Source organism: Gymnoscopelus braueri (assembly GCF_963280865.1).
Source record: "Gymnoscopelus braueri genome assembly, chromosome: 4".
NCBI classification, from domain to species: domain Eukaryota; kingdom Metazoa; phylum Chordata; class Actinopteri; order Myctophiformes; family Myctophidae; genus Gymnoscopelus; species Gymnoscopelus braueri.
The window spans coordinates 45,509,175-45,531,037 of NC_137605.1; the positions used below are offsets into that span (position 1 = coordinate 45,509,175).

A 21,863-nucleotide genomic window follows, 5' to 3' on the forward strand; every position below is an offset into this window, starting at 1 on the left:
CAATCACCCCCCCCCCACACACACACACATACCTCAGATTTTACTCGTACTCTTTTATTGAGAGATGATTTAATGCCTATGATATCTCCCGTGCAAATGGACAGGGGGTTATCTTAATCGTTTCGCGCAAAAAAAGGCTGTGGAAGCCGCTGAGAGCGCTCGGACGAACACGAGCGGCCTGTTGGCAGAGAGATAAATCAGCGGAAGATGAAGCAATGCGCGTTGCACACGGTAAAAGTGAAAATACACATAGTCAGAGTTTAGAATTTCATAATGTCTCTTCGGGGAGCGTGCACCTCACTCCGGGGCGCCACAAAATCTCTTCGTAATAAATCGCTCTTCCGCACACATGCACGCTCTCTATCTCTTTCTGACTCTGTGAGTCTCTCCTGCTCTCTCTGTCATTCTCTGACTCCCTCTCCCCTATCTCTCTCTCTCTCTCTCTCTCTCTCTCTGTAATCATTGCAAAGCGTTTGTCTTCTCATTTTTTCCCCCAGGGATGCATATAGGACAGTGGTTCTCAACCAGTGGTCCGGGGACCACCAGTGGTCCTTGAGGGGGTTCCAAGGGGTCCCCAGCCAAATTAGTAATTAGGAACCAAATTGACCCTTATGTTTGTAACTCTGAGAGTGTACTGGAACCAAATGGACCCCGACGGGTCCATTTGGTTCCATTTGTACACTCTCAGAGTTAAATGAACACGGATAATGATGATACAGTATAGATTGGGACCCCCCAAGAAATCAAAATGGTTGAGTCCCTGGCATATCTTTTCGAATGGGGGTCCGTGGGCTAATTATGTGTCAATTTGGGGGTCCTTGACGCGAAAAAGGTTGAAAACCACTGATATAGGACATGCTGTAGTCTCAAGTGCCTTGTAAGAACTGGCTTTGGGGTTGGGGTGAGGTGCAGTCATGGAGAATGAGTCAAATGACATGCATGGGGCCGTGGGTGGAGGAAGCAGCTCAGGAAGTGTGTGTGTGGGGGGGGGGGAGAGGGGGGGTAACATGTCACAGGCAGAGTTCACGTAAAGAGAGAGAAAAAGAGAGAGAAAGAGATGAAGGGAGAAATAGAAGGAGAGGAGGGCACTGGGAGTCACCAGTCAGGCAGGCAGCTGGGGCTCGCCTGTGCTTTTGCCCCCCATGAGAGATGTCTCTGCTTCCTGCTGATTAGGGCCCAGGGGGGCCCTGGGGTCGGGTGAGGAAGGAGGGAGGGTGGAGGGGAGAAGAGAGAGTCCCAGACGCAAACCCTCCTCTCCCCACGCACCGCCACTTACCTCCCACCTCAGGGGGGGGGAAACCGCGCTTCACTGCGGATGTCGCTGTGCGTGAGCCACTCATCCCTCAAACCTGGCGTCTCCCCGTAAAGCTCATTCAGTCACACGACAGCTGAAGCTCACGGTTGGACAGACGCACACCTGTGAGTGTTTATGACGCGTGCGTTGGGAAGTGACAATGCGGGCAAACGAACACAGGGCGGCATAGTCCTACCAACTAGTGTTAGTGTGAACCCCCCGACCCCGGGGGGAGTACTGCCCGACAAACACCTTAGCGCATCAGAACATGTAAGCGTCCCCGTGTTGTTTTGCCGCTCAACCGCTCGTTCAGTGTTGCAGAAGTCCTGCCCCCCCCCCCCCCCCCCAACGTAATGAGGTGTTTTTGTAACCCCGACTCTCTCTATACCACTGCCAAACACACAGGCTCGCCTTTGTTTAGGAAAGTTTCACCTTCTGCTGAGGACTGACATCATGGGTCCCCCAGTACACCGCCACATACCCTCCCTCCCCCCCCCGCCTATCAGCCACCAGCCTCTCCGTGTGCTGGAGATGTGTGGATGACGGGGTGGGGGGGTGGGGGGGTGGGGGGGGAGATGGTGTGGTCTGCGTCACGACCGATGGAAACCTCTAGATTATGGGTTACGTGCCGCTCTCTAACCCGCCGCCGTCTGTATCCCCTCCCTCCACCCTCGCCCACTCCACCCCCTCCAGTTTGTTCCCGTCTCTCCCTCTATACTTCCCCCGTTTCATCATTTTGTCCTGGAGCCCGCTGTGTGTGTGTGTGTGTCTTCCCACCACCTCCGCCCCCCCCCCCCCCCACCAGTCCGTCCTCCTTCCAGCCGCAGACCCCCCCCCCCCTTCTCCTCTCCCTACTCTCTCGTGATCGGTCCACGTCGTCATGACCCCCGCGGGCCGCCTTTGTATTTTTCCACTTTACTTGCTACAGCTAGACCACAGTGCCATTTAAAGGGGATTCAGGGTACTCCGCTGGCTCCTCTCGCACCGTGCCGGAGGCTCCCCTCGCTCACCACAGCTATGTCACATGTCTGCTGGATGGCTTCTCCAAGCCGTACACCAGGAAAAAACCAACAACCTGATGTAGTACCTTCACACGGCGCCACACCACGTCTCTGAATGTTTTTTATGGTGTGTGGCTCTACAGGAGACTAGCCATCTATAAGAGGGTCTCTCTGTGTGTGTGTGTGCGTGTGTGTGTGTGTGTGTGTGTGTGTGTGTGTGTGTGTGTGTGTGTGTGTGTGTGTGTGTGTGTGTGTGTGTGTGTGTGTGTGTGTGTGCGTGCGTGCGTGCGTGCGTGCGTGCGTGCGTGCGTGCGTGCGTGTGCGTGTGTGTGTGCGCGCGTGTGTCCTTTTTAATGTTAATAACGGAAGTCAATGAGGCTTTGATCGGGCTGAAACCTTGCCAAAATTTGGAGTCATATGTCATAGATATGTCATAGACGACACTAACATATCAGGCAATGGGCAGGTTAGCAAAAAAAAAAGCTAGAATAAAAGATATTTGTGGAATTGCATGGAATTATTTTTCATTGAGGCTGTAGTGATGTGACATGTGACGTGCGCTGATCTGAAGAGTGGGTATAGGCTGTTGTAAAGACAAGAATCAGGACAGCAAGCGCATTCCAGGTTTACTGTAAATGCGGTCGGGAAACATGCACGGCAGCCTCAGCAGCATGTGTGGCGTATTAGACCTGTATTACCCACAGCACACTGTAGCACGGTCCTGCACATGGGAGGTGGATATAGCATAATGACTGGCCTGATGTCTCTCTCTCTCTCTCTGTCTCTCTCTCTCTCTCTCTCTCTCTTGTGAAGTATCCATTTCAGAAAGACAAGGGAGACATGGAGTAATTTAGACAGGATGTGGCCATTATCCCTATTAACACATGCGTGTCTTAATATCCATCTGCTTTCCCCTGTAACCGCATGAACTGTACATCAAAACTCTATACGTATTTCTGCCACAACGACACAAAAGTCCTTGGCAAGCACCTGCTCTGCTTTCTTAACATGTGTGATTTCACCTTGGGATCTTGCTGCTCGCCCCGGCTGCGTAATGTCTCAAAGAACCCCCGATCCATACCGCCCTGCGCCGTATAGCTGCTAATTTGTTCGCTCGTTAAAAGTGCTGCCATCTCCTGTTTGATACTGGAAGGGCCCCGCAGTGCCAGAGCTTTACCCAGCGCTGTTATTCTTCGCCCAGAGGGGTATTTACCGTATGGCTCTCTTGAAATATGCGGTTGTGCAACCGAGGGGCTTCCCTTACTCACAAACCCTGGTATTGGGCTACCACTAATTACCGATGAACAGCAACTGGAAAAAATGGGTCTAAATGGGCGTCATTTTCAATGGTTTGAGGTGACGACCAGAGAGGCCACAGATTTATGAGGTAAGACACTGGTGGGCAGCCATGCTATCAGGGGCACAGTGATACTCTCCTCCGTCGCTCTGCCAAAGTGTAACCCTTTGAATGTCTGATGGGCTTTTTCTTATGGCAAGACCGTGCTCCTCACAGAGCCAGCGTTTTTATATGGAATTTTGGACCCTCGCTGGTCTAGACGTGGGGCTGGCGCTTGAAACGTTGCCCTCGATGACATAACAGCATCGCAGAGTATAGGGTTCAGTACACACACACACTGTGATGGATATGGCTGTTTGGTTGCTTATAAAAGAACAAAAAAAAAGAACGAAGGAACGTTTGGAAACCTTAAACACATTAAAGGATTGCATATGTTGTCATATGCATTCAGAATGAGACACAGGAGACAGCCGAGGAGGGCGGGGGGGGGGGGGGGCTGATGGAGTAAAGCCTGGAAAGCGAGACAACTTGGATGAGTGTAGATTTAATTGGGTACAGCGAAGGCTGGCTGTGTGACTGTCAGCACTCAGGAGAGAGAGACAGAGAGAGAGAGAGAAGACTAATGTAGACGTAGCTGCGCGGCGGTGTCACGCACCGAAAATAGCCGATCTACACGCTCGCAACGCGCCGTAGCGCGACGCATTGTGAGCTTGTAGATCTGCTATTTTTGGTGCGCGACAAGATGCGGCAACCTACTATACTGTAAATCAGGCGAGAGAGAGAGGCAGAGAGAGACAGACAGGCAGACAGACAGACAGACAGACAGAGGGGGGCAGAGAGAGATACTTAGTGAGAGAGAGAGAGACAGAGAGAGAGAGAGAGAGAGAGAGGAGTGTGATAATAGGAAAAGCCTGAGCTGCTGTTTCGACTCCCCTCCCCTGCCTCCTGTGTCTCCCCTCCTCTTGCTGCTTCCAGCCTTCTCCTCCTCCTCCTCCTCCTCCTCTCCGTCTCTCTCTCTCTCCCCCATGCGCCACGTGGACCATGCGAGTCATGACATTCCTCCAGGCAGTGATGAAATCACTGTGTGGAGAGATAGAAGGCAGCCCGGCGCGGGGCCTGTACATTCACACTCAGCTTTCCAGGCAGGCCAGACAGCACTGCTTAGCCGGCAAGTCATTATTAAACGCTAACATGTTCTAATCCTTGGCTTTAATCGGCGGCGGCCAGACGTGGGCCGCGGCGGGCGCGTCACGGCCACTTTCTTAAAGAGCTGCCGGCGTATTGAGCGATGCGGTGACGTCACGAGAGCGAAAAGACAGATGAATGTCATTAGATCTACGTGGAAAAGCAAACATCCTCCTCCTCCTCCATCTCATCATCATCGTCGCATGTGATTCTCATTGCGCCGACACAATAGACCGTTTTTGGAAAATTACCCCCTTTTCTTTGAGTGATTTCAGAAGGAGGGATGTGTATCTTTTCATGGTGGAGTGTGTGTAGTATTAATGATGATATATCTGCCGTGGTCCGGAGGTGGCGTGGAGATGAATGGTGTAAAGGGGTCTTGGGGGCGGGGGCGGGGGGGGGGGGGGGGCTCTGTCCGCTCCCTTTCTGTCCGAGCCCTCCCTTCCACATCATCAAAAGTAACCCTGACAACGCAGCTGCGCGCAATTACACAATTAATGCCTCAGCCTCCGGCGCGTCCGTCCAGTGGTGTTTTATTTGAGTCTGAACTACGCCGGATGGCACGCGCAGCAGCAGTGGCTCTCGCGGTGGAAGGTGTAAATGGATATGGCGCTCGCAGCGGCAAGAGTTGGCAAACGGAGGAGCGGCGGCCGATCATCAGGGGCTGGTTTTTTCGATTCAAATTTGGTCGCAATTATCCCGAAGATAAATACACGGTGCTCCGGGGCCGGGCTGTATTCACGGCTCAGGAAAAGCTCATCTGGTCAAAATTACGCACATTCCCCCCCCCCTCCCCAATCAACCCCCCCCCCCCCCCAACCCCCTCTCCTCATCCAACCTCACATGGAGAGGGAGGGCAAGGGAGATATGAAGTGGAGTTCACAGGTGTGTGTGTGTGTGTGTGTGTGTGTGTGTGTGTGTGTGTGTGTGTGTGTGTGTGTGTGTGTGTGTGTGTGTGTGTGTGTGTGTGTGTGTGTGTGTGTGTGTGTGTGTGTGTGTGTGTGCGTGTGTGTGTTTTGTGTGTGTGAAGCTTCGATCGCTGGCCCACAAGTTTACGGCGGTGTCTCAGCCCCCCTCCCGCCTCCCCCCCCAAGCTTATTACCCCTTTGAGGATAAAATGAAGAAGTACGTTTTGCACCCGTCTCGGGGCGTGCACTTGAGCGAGCATCACGGGGGCGAAGTAAGAGAGAGAAGGGAAGCCTAGGGAGAGAGAGGTCATGGGAGCACATATGGTAAAGGAATCGGGGGTGAGGAGGGGTTGGTCACCCGGGACGGGACGGGGGGACGCGTTCCTTCACTGGTCGGGAAGGCCATAGCGTCACTGAGCGGGGCCGTTTGACCTCATTAATCACTTCCTTCTCCTCCATGAGGTCACCGCGGCTTTCGAGTGAGAGGACGCCATCGTCACTGACTGTGCGGCGCTACCGCAAGACCAAGTGAAGGGGGTTCAGAGATCCTCTCCCCCCCTCCCTTCCTGCGCCTCCTCCCGTCTCCCTCTCTCTTTCTCTCTCCCTCTCTTGTGGCTCTCCAAACGTGGCCACGTGGAGGAGGCTGAGGTAATGGTTGAGAGGTCACTGAGAAAATTAAGAGGACAAGTTTACCGGTAGGGGGGGGGGGGGGGTGGAGGGGGGGGTTCAAAAGTGACAGAGGACATGAATTTGTAGCATAACCGCCTGCGTTTTATTAAATCATAAAGGAACAATAAAGGAACGTCATGCAATTTAAATCTCCATCTTTTCATTTTTTTTCTTTCCTGGAGATGTGTACCTCATGCTCGGCTCCGTTGTATCACATCGCGGGTGCTGTTTTTTTTTTCTCTCTCCCCTCCCTCCCCTCTTGAGCTGGTCTACGTGTAAGTAACTGGTAGCATGTGCGGCTATGGATAATTACCTCTGGTGACACCATAAGTAAAATATAACAAGCAGAGCAGGGTCTGCTGGTGAGATCACCGCGTGGATGAAGTGGTCCCGTGGGACGCGGAGACTTCAAGAAGCTCCTGACCCCCGGGCCCATACTCACTGATGACTAGCATGTGTGACTCGCACATAGGTCAAGACAGCTGCTAGAGACACTATGTGGAGAGTCAGGGAGGAGGAAAAATAGGGCCGCGGCGAGCTGGAGACGTACGACAGCAGCCTGGCTTTACCATTCTCCCTCGCAACGCTCCCTTGATATCTGAATCAAAGAGTAAGGGGACAGAATCGAGTCGCACACACAACGTCCAAAGCCAGATAACGGCTGGTGGTTAGATCACGGACTCATATGGATATGCGCTCTGCCTCCAACGGCCATATCGACCTTGTGTACGAAATAATTAATATTGGCGAAAAGGTACTGTGGAGGAAATAGAACACACACACACACACACACCACCCGCAACTTTGTCCAAATGTTCTACTGTTACAAATATTATAAGTACAGTGCGCTCTAGTCACAAAGGGAGGTCCAACGCGCTTCAGCCAAGTTGTGGCTGAAGGATTTAACTTTAACCAGTTAAATCCTTTAATTTGTTGTTTGTCAATAGCGGAAATAGCAGATCTATAAGCTCACAGCGCATCCCAATGCGGTGTGAGCTTGCAGATCTTCTATTTTAGCCAATTTGTTTGCCTATTTTTACCAAATGCGTGTCTGTTTCCGCCTATTATGACATGGCCAGAATAGGGATGCTAGAGTTAATGTCGGACCAGGTTATTTTTTATACATTATCCAGACAAATTGTGTGTGTGTTTTCTTTTTTTTAAATACAGTGTCCAGAGTCCAGACAAATAGTTTTTTATTACAGTATCCAGACAAGTTGTTTTTTTATACAGTATCCAGACAAATTATCCAACACTTTGTGTCCATGACACTGCAGTACAAATTGGTAAAGACTACCGCCTCATGACATCGTTCTCTGCCTCGCCTCCAATCTCCCCTCCTGCCCTCAAACCAAGGTAATTATAAACCCATTAATCAGATTATGTCATAGGTTACATGTGGTCTGCATTTTGTCACGTGACTCAGTCTGCAAGATAAACAGGGGGGGCCTTTTTATTGCGTTCGGCAGATCCCCTGTTTTCTTTTTTCCCCCGGACGGAGCGTCAAGAAAGTCGATCTGAAATGATAGGGTTGTGTGCTGAGGTAATTGAGCAATTTGTGGATTTTTCTTTCTCTGATGGACATTGTTTGGTCAGACCTGTCTCACGTAAGTGATGTCTTATGGCGATCTCACATGCGGTCAAGAGCCCAGCTGTCTTGATCCTTGGAGGTCCATCTCCGTCCAACGAGAGGTTTTTAAACCTTCTCATGTATATTCCAAATGGGTTCCCCCGCTTTTTCTGACAGATTGGGGAGGCTCCCGAGCCCACATTGACATGCTCATATTTTAAAAAACACTTATATGAACATTGAGAATTGAAAAAAAAAGCAAGCATATCTTGGGAGGTCCACGGAGGAGATTTGGTTTCCGCAGGAATGAGCCACATTTGGTTGGCAAATTAGTCTGGTCAGAAATCACACATAAAGTACTGTATCGGTTGCACCATACCACACTATGGAATCTGCAACCCTGCCGGTGTCTCTTAATTTCTTCACCCATTACCCACTTTGTCAAATCATACATTCTTGTTACTTTAGGCACTATTAGCAAATAACCCGCGAGTGGCTAAATGTTCAGAAAATTACCAGGTACTGCTCATATTTGGTCGCTGGATTCAGAAGCGGTGCTCAAACCCCAAAGTCAACAGCACTTTGTAAAAACTGCATGCGGTGGTTCCACTTTTTCCTTATGATTTGATCTTTTATTGGTGAGCGGTAGCGGCTAATGGTGGCTAGGTGGAGGAAGTGGTACCTGTTTGAAGTGGTTGTCCTGATACAGGAGTCTCTTTCATCTCGGTGGGACGCCGTCTCTGAGCCATAATGAAAATCATAATGCATGTTCATAACTGGCCAGAGGGCTAAGGGGAAGGCTCCTGTCTGCATTCTACTGTAGGCACCGCTGAGCTTTTTAAGACAGAGTTATTAACGATCACATCGTACTGCACTCTTTGCAGGCCTAAAGCTTGTTTGGGAGGGTATTTATTCTTTGCCTTTTTGATAGCATTGTTTTGCTTTTTTGTAATAAACCGGGGGAAAAGCATTGCATTGTGATTGCTTACTTTGGATCTCATCTCATTGCATATATTTAGAATAAAAAAATATCTTGTAAAGCACTATGCAAGAGTGTAATCAAATACAATGTTAGAAGTTAGACTATAACTAACGATGTACACATTGCTTATAGCAATACATAAAGATTTGCTTATTTTTTCCTTTAAATGCACAAAAGTGCATTGTACTGTATGTGAATCACAGTTGACCTTCATTTGTCATTAAGATTGGAATTTTTATTTATTGTGTGTACCATGACTTTATTGAACACATGCGTGCAATGATCTCAGTGTTGGAGTGCTGAGATACTGGTGAACGCTTTAAAGAGAAATTCAATGAATAATTCAAGATATTCCAGTTTATTGCCTCTAATAGCGGAGCCAAGTTTTAAAGAGGCAATATAGCTTACTGTTTGTGGTTCCACCCTATGGATGCAACGCTTTATACGTATAGGACTAGGTGTTTGTTAATCAATTCCATGGATGTCATAAATTGTGTGCATGACCACTTAAGGCCGGACATGCAAGTGAGTGACTGTCCTTGTTTCCAATGTTATCCCCTGAAAAGGGTCACTTTCCATTGAGTCAACCTTGACTGCGTGCATATCTGTAGGCACTGTTTTTTTATGGAGGCTGTGAGATTTTTAATGAACAGTGGAAGTGATGGGAAGCCAACGTCTCCATCATGGCTCCACGTCTCTCTCCACCCGGGAGATCTCCACTCCAGACAGACCCAGAGAGAGACATCAAAAACCCTCTTTATTTTTTTACCCTCCCCCTGAAGCCATGTACAAATAACTCAAAAACAAAAAAGGCGTCTCCAAACCAACCGAAAAACAAACACAACAAAGGGGGCTCATTTTCCGGAACCCCACGCACCATCTTAGAGCCATTATGAAAGGCGTCTCGAACACTCGGTAGCCAATGTGCGTTCGCTCTCTATTTGCCAAATGAGGGGCTTGTAGAAATGGGGGCGGGGGGGTGGTCTTAAAATCCAAAGCCCCGCTCTCACCTGGCTTGCCTTTGTTCTTTCCCCGCCAGCTTTACGGCTACATGGAGAGCGAGCCACTCACCCTGCAGCTGTTCATCGGGACCGCAGACGACCGCCTCCTGCGACCGCATGCCTTCTACCAGGTCCACCGCATCACCGGCAAGACCGTCTCCACCGCCAGCCACGAGGTCATGCAGTCCAACACCAAGGTCCTGGAGATCCCCCTTCTGCCTGAAAACAACATGAGAGCCATGTGAGTGCTCCTTTAAAAGCCTCTGCGATTCCTCTGTCTGTCTGTTTGTCCCTCATGCCCCCCCCCACACATACACACACACACACCCACACACCTAATCACACACACCTAATCACACACACTTAATCGTCCTAGTACAGGCTTTTGAGCAGGCCTTGAACACTCACTTTTCTACACTCACTTTTTTTTTGTATATTAACCCATATATTAACCCACGGCCTTTAAGGTCGATTCTACAAAATGTCTTCTAAATCCTAACATGATGCTATTATCAGTGGTTCTCAAACTTTTTCATGTCAAGGACCCCCATAATGATATGCATTTGCCCCCCCCCATCTCAAAATATTTTGTTCCAGGGACCCCCCAGAAGCAAAGATTTGAGTTACAAATGTTCCCTTTAAAAATATATATTCAAAGATTTGCACACATTTTCACGATTTTACAAAAATAGCAGATCTACAAGCTCGTAGCGCGGCACTCGGTGCCGCGCTATGAGCTTGTAGATCTGCTATCTGCTATTTGACATAGAAGCGTTCCCGGTTTTCAGTCAGTCCACTTGGCTTTGCAGGCACGCAACCGGTCTTGCTCTGCTGCACCCTCCCCTCCAGGCTTGCAGCAGTATAGTTCAAGGGGCTGTTAGCTCTGCAGTGTGTCCAGGCAGCGAGCTCCCGTCCTGGGGCTCCGGTGTGGGCTTCAGTGGGGCTAGTAGTACTGGCCTGGGGCCCAGGACTATGTGTTATGAATAAAACAGCTCTATCTGAACCGAGGTTATATAAGGCCCTCAAACCACCTTAGGTTTATTCTGCACCGTGTTTAAATCGTGAAATATACTTTGAGAAAATAAAAACTGATGTGGATTTAATGGCTATCCATTAAGTTAGGGAGTATTTTAACATTTGTTTAAGTATTGCGGAAGGTTACAAAGGTAAAGTTGGGTAACGTTATGAGACATGGGAGACTTTTGACTGGAAAATGGCCTTTTCTGGTTGGGCATGGTTGAGTTTTACATTCGTATTGCCTTACAGAACCATTTCCAACAATACCACTGTGTGCTTCACATTGTATCATATTTAGACTGGGAAAACACCAGGACACCCCACTTATTAAACTTCACACATCACAGGGGAATACATCTGATATTATGAAAACTCATAGAGGATGTTTCTTTTCCCCTTTGTCTCTGTGCTTGAAGGAAGACTAGCGAAAAAAAATAGCATAAAACCTGAAGGTGTAGCTTTCTCTCTCTCTCACGGTGTCTCTCCGCCTGTCTATCTGCCCTTCTGTCTCTCTCTCTCTCCCTCCTTCACTTTAACTGTATCTCTCTGCCTTCCTGTCTGTCTGTCTGTCTGTCTGTCTGTCTGTCTGTCTGTCTGTCTGTCTGTCTGTCTGTCTGTCTGTCTGTCTGTCTGTCTGTCTGTCTGTCTCTCATTGGCTTTCACTGTATTTCTGCCAGACGACGGCCTGCCCCCCTCTCTGTCTATCTGTCTGTCTGTCTGTCTGTCTGTCTGTCTGTCTGTCTGTCTGTCTGTCTGTCTGTCTCTCTGTCTGTCTGTCTGTCTCTCTTTCTCTTTCTTTCTCTCTGTCTGTCTGTCTGTCTGTCTGTCTGTCTCTCTCTCTCTCTCTCTCTCTCTCTCTCTCTCTCTCTCTCTCTCTCTCTCTCTCTCTCTCCTGTCTGTCTGTCTGTTTGTCTGTCTGTGAGTCTCTCTCTCTCTCTCTCTCTCTCTCTCTCTCTCTCTCTCTCTCTCTCTCTCTCTCTCTCTCTCTCTCTCTCTCTCTCTCTCTCTCTCTCTCTCTCTCTGTGAAGATCCTCTCTGACTGAGTCTTTCCATTGAAGTGCTGTAAAGCTCATCTTGATAACACCACATCCAACACTCCTCTCCTTTACCAGCACTTTTTTTGTCTCACTGTGTGGGATGCAGACAGTACATGATTAAATGTTTACTCCAGATCTATCCTTACTTCATCCAACACAGTGTGGAACTTGTTGTTTTTAAACGCCTACTCTGCAAATACCACCAAGTACAATATTTCTTGCAAAAAACAACAACAAAACATCCTCACAAGTGGGTATCCTATATAGAATGTTTGCTTTTACTGTTGCTACAGTTACTATAGAGAGGTGTTTTTAAACTGTCATCACTTTACAAGAAAGACACAAAGACGCACAGGAAAAGATTGGTATTTCTTATTACCCAGCTGTCACAGAAGACTAACACTTTCATCTAATATAAACACCGCCTTGCTAAAGAAATAACTACCCCACATTTCATACTATATAGGCCGTGGAGACTGACTGTACACAGCAAAATCCTCAATGTTAATTTTACTCGGAGAGCATATGAATTGAACGAAATGGACCCTCATGGTTCCATTTGGTTCCATTCATACACTTTCTGAGTTAAATTAACGCTGAGGATTTCCACAGTGCAGAGTCCTTTCCAGCAGTCATTTGACAGTAAAATCGTGCATGACGGTCCAATCATCCTCTGTTTGTTTTAAAAGCATAACTGCGTGACTGAACACTTACGTCATGCATGGCCGCTAAAGAGCTCGTTGTAAGCGTTATGTGTATGTGTTCTTTTTTTTTCTTATTTATTCAAATTCTGCAAACCAAAGTGAAGAGGGAAAAATAGATTTGTATAAAACTTGACATTTACCATGTTCCAGGAATAGTGCCCGAAAAGCTTCAATGTAAAATAATTGAAATGCCAAACCATATCCCATATGTATCCCCTCATTTAAAAAAAAACTTTTTTTAACCAGTCTCTTTTTGGTCTTATTCTAATTTTTTGAAAGGCCACCGTGAAAACTGATGCCTTTTTCCACTAAGGAAAGGGGGAGAGAATCGTATCCCCACCAAAAATATCAAATACCATAAAATAAATAAAGACAGGGAGCTTGATTTGAAAAAAAAAGAGAAAAAAAAGAAGAAGAACGTTTCTACTGCAAAATGTGGCAACGGTTAGTGAAGGTTTAAGCTGTAAACGTTTGAAATGTTGAAAGTGTGAGGCTCAAATGGTGCGAAGGGAGCGGACAGGCTCGCTGCAGTCAGACAGCTATAAAGTGGTTGAGAGAATACCGACTGAAGCCAATGGGTTTTCTCCACTGGAAAGAGCTCTATGACAGCAGTCTGTGTGTGTGTGTGAGTGTGTGTGTGTGTGTGTGTGTGCTTGTGTGCGTGTGTGTGTGCGGGTGCGTGTGTGCTTGTGTGCGTGTGCTTGTGTGCGTGTGTGCTAATGTGCGTGTGTGTGTGCGGGTGCGCGTGTCTCTTCGGCTCAAGCCCTGAAGATCCCTCCGGAGACCCACTAATTCTTGGGCAGGCAGGACTGTTAAATCTGTGACGTTAAGTAATGAATGTCCAAACTGTGTCTTTGAAGAGCCCGCAGATTGGGGATGACGTGGCCGTGTTCCGCTGGACTTCCGACGCGTGATCCTTAACGCGAGCGAGGACTGGCCGCGTCGTGTGGAAAACGATACTCGTGTCTCAGTTAAGCCGTACAGTAAAAGGGGAGAGACCCACTCCCACCTCAGGCCGCCTCTGTCCCAATGAAAACTCTTTTAAACGTAAAAAAAAAGCTCAAATTGTTGTGCCTAAATTTATTGGGTGTCCTAAGGTGAAATTGTGAAGTTTATGATCTAGACTTACCCTAAGAGCAAAAGCTAGAGCCTCTTCAACTTAACAGAGACTTTGCAACACGGGGATGAATGCAAATCATATTTATTGACATTATCAGAGTGGTAAATCATAATGGAACACTTGGCGCGCGGGCCCCATCGCAGGATGAGCATATAGAGACGGATCCTGGCGGATGGAAGGCAGGGGGCTCTCTGGAGCCCGTCCCTCTGCAGATACGGCGAACCCTGGTGGTGTCTGCTACTTAGCCTGGAAACCCAACGAATCTAGCAGTGCAAAAAAAAGAAGAAGATTGCCCTCTGCAGATTTAGTCTGGCCCCGCTCGGTTGTGATTGGATTTCCCTGCCCCCGAAGTTGTGGGGCACCAATCAGGGCCCCGTATGCAAATATGGGCAGGTTTATCACCAGAGGCATTTTTTGGGAATCCGCCCCTTTGGGAATGCAGGTTCCACACACAGAGATTCCAGACTAATATCTACAGTGATATTATAGTCTGGCCATGCCAGGCTATCTGCTACTTGGGCGGAGGTGATGGTTGACCTGAACGGAGAAGCACAAGTGGGGCAGCCGATGTGTCCAAAATCTAATCATAGGGTGGACTTTAGTTAACATATCACTATGCCTACTGTACCTTAAATCTACACAAGAGTCAAAACGTACCTTTCTCCATTCTTTTGTGTGTTATACGATTAATTCTGCTTTGAAACCGAGGATTTGCCCTTTTTCATCCCTTTGTGCATCAGAATCGACTGCGCTGGTATTCTGAAGCTGCGCAACTCGGACATCGAGCTGCGTAAGGGAGAGACGGACATCGGCCGCAAGAACACGCGAGTGAGGATGTGCTTCCGTGTGCACATCACCCAGCCCAACGGCAGGACGGTGTCCTTACAGGCGTCCTCCAACCCCATTGAGTGCTGTGAGTCTAGCACACACACACACACACGCGCGCACGCACGCACGCGCACGCACACGCACACGCACACGCACACGCACACGCACATGCACATGCACATGCACATGCACATACACACAAATACACTTTTGTACAAGCTTGAATGCACTTAACACATAATATATGGCTGTACTGGATATTAATATTAAGAATATACAGTACATACTGTACAGCCACAGACACACATACTGTAAGTACACCAATACACACACACACACACACACACACACACACACACACACACACACACACACACACACACACACACACACACACACACACACACACACACACACACACACACACACACACACACACACACACACACAGCACACACACACACACAGAACACACACACACACAATCTGGCAAGCTCCGTCTTGGCATGCGCATGAGCATGAGGTGGCATCTATTGTCGTAATCTAATGAGCCCGCGCTACCATTTTATTACCTGACCAAATTCAGTGCCTCTGTACCTAATAAGATTTATATGATCAAAACCAATTTGCCAGAGCAATAGATGCATTGTGCGTGATGCCAGGACACATGTGTTATCTATCTCATGGTGCATTTTATGACTGCATGCGTAAGTTATTGTGGTAGGGCTCCCCCATTAGCACAGGTTTCTGAAAGGTCAGCTGCCAGGGGCCAGATCTGGCAGGCTTCAATGAGTGAATTGAAAGGAACCTCTGTGTCTTTTTTGCGAGGCAGTTGTCGATATAAGGTGTGATGTAATGTGCACCGTAAGGAGCGAAACAAAAGCTTTTAGATGTTGAGAAAGCGCTGGCTCCGTGGTTTTATGGAGATGATGTGAGACCCAATGGTAACCTGTAGGGGATTTTAATCATCAAGGGACAACCTCTCTTTACCAAGCGCAGGATTTTCAACAGCGTTTTGTGTGCCAGGGGTTTAGCTATTACGGTATGATACTTTACAATAAAATGTGGAGGATGCTGGGATTATTATGGACGAAATGCATAGCAATGTGCTCACTGACTCTGCCTGTGAACTGGGTCGCGGTAACCAATGGGTGACTAGCTCGCCGCTTTCATAAAACACAGAGACAGGTGGTGTGTATTGCATGACTCACCACCATAGGCAAAAATAATGACTCTCGATCTCACTACGTCACCGCGAAAATATTGTTTTGATCAATTTTCGGCATTTCGTATCACAGCTGTTGTCTGAAAACACTTAGCAAGCACTCCTTAAATAGTCATTATGAAGTTGATAAGCATTGCTTCTCTAACCAAGAGCTGATGTTCTACGGCTGTTGCGCTCCTCCGGCGGTTACGCCGGAGGTCTGGGAGTGAATGGGGATCAGGCACTTTGGTTCACGTGGGCTTTTTAAAAGATCGCCGCTGATGTGCTGCACACCTTTCGCTTGTTCCCCCTCGAAAACAGCCCAGCGCTCAGCTCAGGAGCTGCCCTTGGTGGAGAAGCAGAGTCTGGACAGCTACCCGGCCACGGGGGGCAAGAAGATACTCCTCAGCGGCCTCAACTTCCAACTCGACTCCAAGGTGGTGTTTGTGGAGAAGGCCCAAGGTAAGATGGAGTCACATAGACTCACTTATACCTTTTATACCTCTCCCTCTCTCACTCTACTTTCTCTCCCTCTCTCTCTCTCCCTCTCTCTCTCTCTCTCCCTCTCTCCCTCTCTCTCTCTCTCTCTCTCTCTCTCAATCTCTTCATTGCGTTCCCTCAGTTTCTCCTCCCGTCAAAATAGAGCGGACCTTGCCAGGGAGCCACATGTGGTGTGCATTAAGGCACTATATTTTTAACCAAAGCGTATTTACATTTGCTGAAGTTTCCATTGCCTGTTCACTGACGCTCACCACAAGTTAAGGAATGAATCACAACCGGGGCATGTGCACTGTCTCTCTCCCTCCCTCCCTCCCTCCCTCCCTCCCTCCCTCCCTCCCTCACTCACTCGCTCTCCTTCTTCCTTTTCTCACTCCTTTTCACTCTCACTCTCTCTCTTCCAGCTGCAGCACTCTGCCTCCTCCTATTTCACCATCTTCTTGCTCTCCATCTAGAGTAGCCTCTCAGAATGCAGAGGCTCAGGGCCCTTAGCTCTCTCCATCATCAATGAATCATGGTTATCGTTCCTGTTCTTCGTATTGCAGCCGTTTATGCTTCCTCCCTGCGTGGGAGGGAGCAATGACGAAGGCACCGGTGATCAAGTTTACCAAATGGTCATTTCCTTGATGGCTCCCTGCGAATCACAGGAAAAGGTCAAAAATGGTGGCTGAGTGATTGTAAAAACAGTGGCGATGATGATTATGATGATGATGATGATGATGATGAGCTGGAAGTAAAAACGCCACTAGAAAAGGAGGAAGGGCAAACTGTTGCTGTTTCTTTGTTATTTTGACAGAAGAAAAAATTTCCCCAGTCAAGGTTCAGTGGTTTATTGCTGTCTTCTGTTATAGTAATTATTAAAGGTGGAGTAATATATATATATATATATATATATATATATATATATATATATATATATATATATATATATATATATATATATATATATATATATATATATATATATATATATATATTTGGTGTGCATTAAGGCACTATATATATTTGTATCTTAAATAGTTCTGTATTCTTTTAGCAGTCATTGCTATGTGTTTGTTCAGTGACAGGGGTATCCATCTCTCCAGCTCTTTAGTAAAAACTAAATGCATTTTCTGGTCTGGATACCAATGTTATCCTATCAGGAGAGAACTCATACAGGATACAGGTAAACGGGGGGAATTGGAAGAAAAAAGTAGAACTGGAACACTATAGCAATGATAAATGAATACTCTCTCCTGATTGGCTGTGCGGCAGGCCGGGAGCAGTGGTTCAGGAGGTAGAGTGACAGCTTAGGAAACGGAAGGTTCCCAGTTCGAACCCGGACTTGGAACCCGGGCTCCCCCAGAGCTAGTACCAAAGTGTCCTTGAGCAAGACACTGAACCCCTAATTTCTCCCGATGAGCAGGTTGGTGCCTTGCATGGTTTCCTCAGCCGTGTGTGTGTGTGTGTGTGTGTGTGTGTGTGTGTGTGTGTGTGTGTGTAATGGACATTGTAAAGCACCTTGGATAAAGGCGCTATATCTAACTTAAAATGTATTTTACGTTCATTAAAGAGCTGTAGAAATGGGGAGACCCCTGTAATTGAACAAACATTCTATAGCAACGATTACTATCACCATGGAGCTTTAACTTTTTAATACAAGCTTTTTATTTTAACCCAAAAATATCACTTACACTACCTCTAATACTCACATGAGAGAGGAGCGGCAAACATAGGGACACGTAGGGACTGTACGCCAGTCCCTACGTGTCTATTGTCTACATACTGTAGTCTTTCCAACCAACCACACAGCAGAATGTAGAGTATTAACCCATTACTGAGATGCGATTCTACAAATGTCTTCTAGATTTTCAGTCTTCCTAAGAAGACTGAAAAATGCATGTTTCTACATCAGTGGTTTACATCAACTTTTGTCAAGGATGTCAAGGACCCCCCAAAATGATATGTATTTGACCGCGGACAAAATATTTTTGTTCTAGGGACCCCCCAGAAGCAAAGATTTGAGTTAAAAATGTTCCCTTTCAAAAATATATATATTCAAATATTTGCAAATATTTTCACGATTTTTCAAAAATAGCAGATCTACAAGCTCATAGTGCCGCGCTATGAGCTTGTATAAGATATGCTATTTTTGAATAGCCAAAGTAGGGGCCTATAAAATAACGGTTAGAGCTAAAATTCGAAAATGACACAGATGAATTCCCAGATTGAATGGGTTAATTTAACTCTGCTGAAAGACCCCCTCGGTTCCGGAGGTTAAATTAACACTCAGGGTTTGACCGTGCACGGGGGTTGTGTAACCCAGGAGGAGTAGATTGGAAATCCTGTTTCAGGACAGGAAAAACCATAACTTTTAATAGAAGGAAGATGGGGTTATTTGATATGTTTGGTTCTGGCCAGTGTCACAGCTGTAAAGGGCATTGCAGTGAGTTCCCTCCCTGTCAGGTGTTTCTCCATAATCTCGGAAAATGGGGCTTGTCCAGTGTTCTTTTAGTGGCTTTAGCAGTACGTGAGGAGATTCCCTGCCGTGCAATCAGCTCTTCCTCACCCCCCCACCCCCCAATCACCCTTGAGGTCTGTACTTAAGTACATTTATTTAATTTTTTATTTTTTTGCAAGGTCATCATGACTTTTACTCCACTATATTTCAAATACAAATATCGTACTTTTGACTATATTTCTATGAAGGGACTCTTTGGATCCAAAACATCCAAAAATACGTATATTATGAATTAACCTCTATTTCTAATATTTTTGGAGGTGTTCTAAATTTCAATACAGCAATGCTTTGATATTTAAAAAAGAACACGTACTTCGTAATGTATTGTGCTTTTGAATACTTGAGTATTTACTTGAGTATACTTTATTGTCCACCACTTGGAGAACACCCCTCAAGCCCTTGGAGCCCGCCGGGGTTAAGGGTGAGAGCGAGGGGGCAACGGTAGGGCAGCTTTAGTTGTTAATGTGTTGGGGGGGGGGGGGGGGCCTCCCTGTCTCCACTTAGTCACAGAGGGGATCCCCGGAGAGGAGAGGAAAGCCCTTCTGACACACCTTCTCTGTTCCACCCGCTGCCTCCTGCCTTCTCCTTGACCCCTACCGGGGTTGTATTTCCCTCCTTTCATTTATTGCTTCTGTTTCTTTCTCTCTCTCTCTCTCTCTCTCTCGTTTCTCTCTGGTGGACTGTTTCCTTCTTATGCTATGGAGATCTCTTATTTCTCTGCTCCTCCACTTCTGAGGCTCATTCCCCCTCCTCCTCCTCTCACCTATATCCCTGATACCCGCTAAAGACATTAGCCTGTATGAGGAGTTCTGAGCTGGTGGGATCCCCGTTACTCCTGCTGCCTACCATCAACATTTCAGTGGTTTGTTTTTCGTCTCTGCGGCACAGAGAAAAAGACTGAGAGACACAGACACAGAGAGGGAGAGGGAGAGATGGAGAAAGGGAGGGAGAGAGAGAGAGAGAGAGATATTTCCGAGAAGGTATGCAAGGAAAGGGATTCCTTTCATGCCCCCCCCCTCCTCCCTTTCTGTCTGTCTGTCTTGTCTGTCTGACTACTTTGTCTACTCTTATGTAAGTTTTAATGACCCTCAAGTCAAAAGCCCATTACAGAAGTACACACGCACACGCCCACACATACACACACGCACACACACACACACACGCACACGCACACACACACACACACACACACACACACACACGCACACACGCACACGCACACGCACACGCACACACACACACACACACACACACACACACACACACACACACACACACACACACACACACACACACAGAGAGAGAGACACTCACACAGACACAGACAGACACTCACACATCATCCACTAATGGTCACTAACTATGAGCTAATATGAGTGTGGAAAAGTACTTATGACCTAAATATGCGGCAGAATATTGTGTTTTGGCTTCACAATCAGAGGATCGTGAACCCTCTCTTATTGTTGATTTAGGAGAACAAAGTGGGACGAAGAAAAAAGGCACCAATAAAATATAATTATATTACCGATTTATTCTATAACTGTCATTTTATTTTCCTCTGGAAAAGTTCATGACTTAAATGTCCCCCATGAAACGCAGAGCATCACACTTACAATAGTTACTGCTCACTTACATACAGTAAAAATATTGTGCGCACACACGCAAGCACTCGTGGACACATAAAGAACCACTCAGACATATTTATGCACACATTCACCAAATGCACAGACCACACAGAAATATGCATGTCCTCAAACACATATACGTACACAGAAAGAGAGGGAGAGACGCGCACGCACACGCACACACACACGCACAACCACACACACACACGCACAACCACACACACACACACACACACACTCACACTCACACTCACACTCACACACGCACAGATACAACACAACACCAATCACTGCTGTTGCTGCAGTGGTGACAGCCATTACTGGTGCAGCCATCAAAGGTCAGGACGGAGGCTCGCTTTCCAAGACTGACTCCAATAAACACCTCCCAGAAAATTCCACAAATCCTGAGAAACAGCAGCCGACCCTCCAGCATTCTAATCCAACTTGTGTGAATAATTACAGTTCACGTCATTCGGACCATAAGAGTGACATCTCACGGCACGAACGTCTAGCATGAAACGTTATAAATACTGTAGTATAGGCCAATATGAAATTAATGAGTATGAACTATGAATATCTATTTGGATTTGTCATCCAATGCATTTTACCTTCACAGAAATGACGTTCTGTACGACAAAGGCACAAAAAAACCAAGGCACTTCTTATGGTGATATTTTTTTAAAAGCCTAACATTCTGTTTTTAAAATGGCACAAAATGGAAGACATGAATGGAAAACAGCTCTTTTCTATTAACAGCTGATGTTCTGTTTGTCTTTCACTGTCACTTCCATCCCTGTGCATCTCTGTCACCCCGTGTTGTTTTGCTTGTCTCTCTGTCCCTCTGGGGAGGCCTGGGTGTCAAATGAGCAGAGCTCCTGGATGATGCCACTGTGGGAGACCTTAATGTAGCCCTGAAATAATTACTTCTACGTTTCAAATGCCAAAGCCATCCCCACCGCGCTGTACCAGCACCTGCATGATGATGACTGATGCAAACTCTGTTCTGTGTGTGTGTGTGTGTGTGTGTGTGTGTGTGTGTGTGTGTGTGTGTGTGCGTGTGCGTGTGCGTGTGCGTGGGCGTGTGCATGCTGTGTGCCATGTTTGTGTGTGTTTAGTTGTTAGCCTACGGGCCTGTTTGCCTGTTCAGTAGGAAGTGTTTTCAGTGAGTCATCTGCAAAGGGATTCCCTGTAGAGGGGTGAAACGGAACAGACGAGACCCTCACAGGGAGGATAGAGAGGAGAGGAGAGGAGAGGAATATATCAATAAGTTGAGATAAATGGGAAATAAAATATAAGAAAATAAAAAATGTATTGAATGCATTTATGTATGAATAAAAACACTTATACTGTAGGTGAATAGTTTTTATACCATTAAAACATTGACCTGTATGTTGTATCTCTTCCTTGTGCCTTCAGTAGATCT

General features: G+C 47.0%; 1 protein-coding gene across 5 annotated transcripts in view; it reads left to right on the plus strand.

Annotated features, from left to right (window-relative positions):
* The window catches only part of LOC308084625 (nuclear factor of activated T-cells, cytoplasmic 1-like), a 79,025-nt gene that overhangs the window by 11,267 nt on the left and 45,895 nt on the right, over positions 1–21,863 (plus strand). For all 5 annotated transcript variants that reach the window (XM_080427378.1, XM_080427381.1, XM_080427380.1 and 2 more), the window contains exons 4-6: positions 9,946–10,148; positions 14,526–14,698; positions 16,139–16,279. In XM_080427378.1, coding sequence (XP_080283504.1) covers positions 9,946–10,148; positions 14,526–14,698; positions 16,139–16,279 — 517 coding nt within the window. The remainder of the gene's footprint in view (positions 1–9,945; positions 10,149–14,525; positions 14,699–16,138; positions 16,280–21,863) is intronic.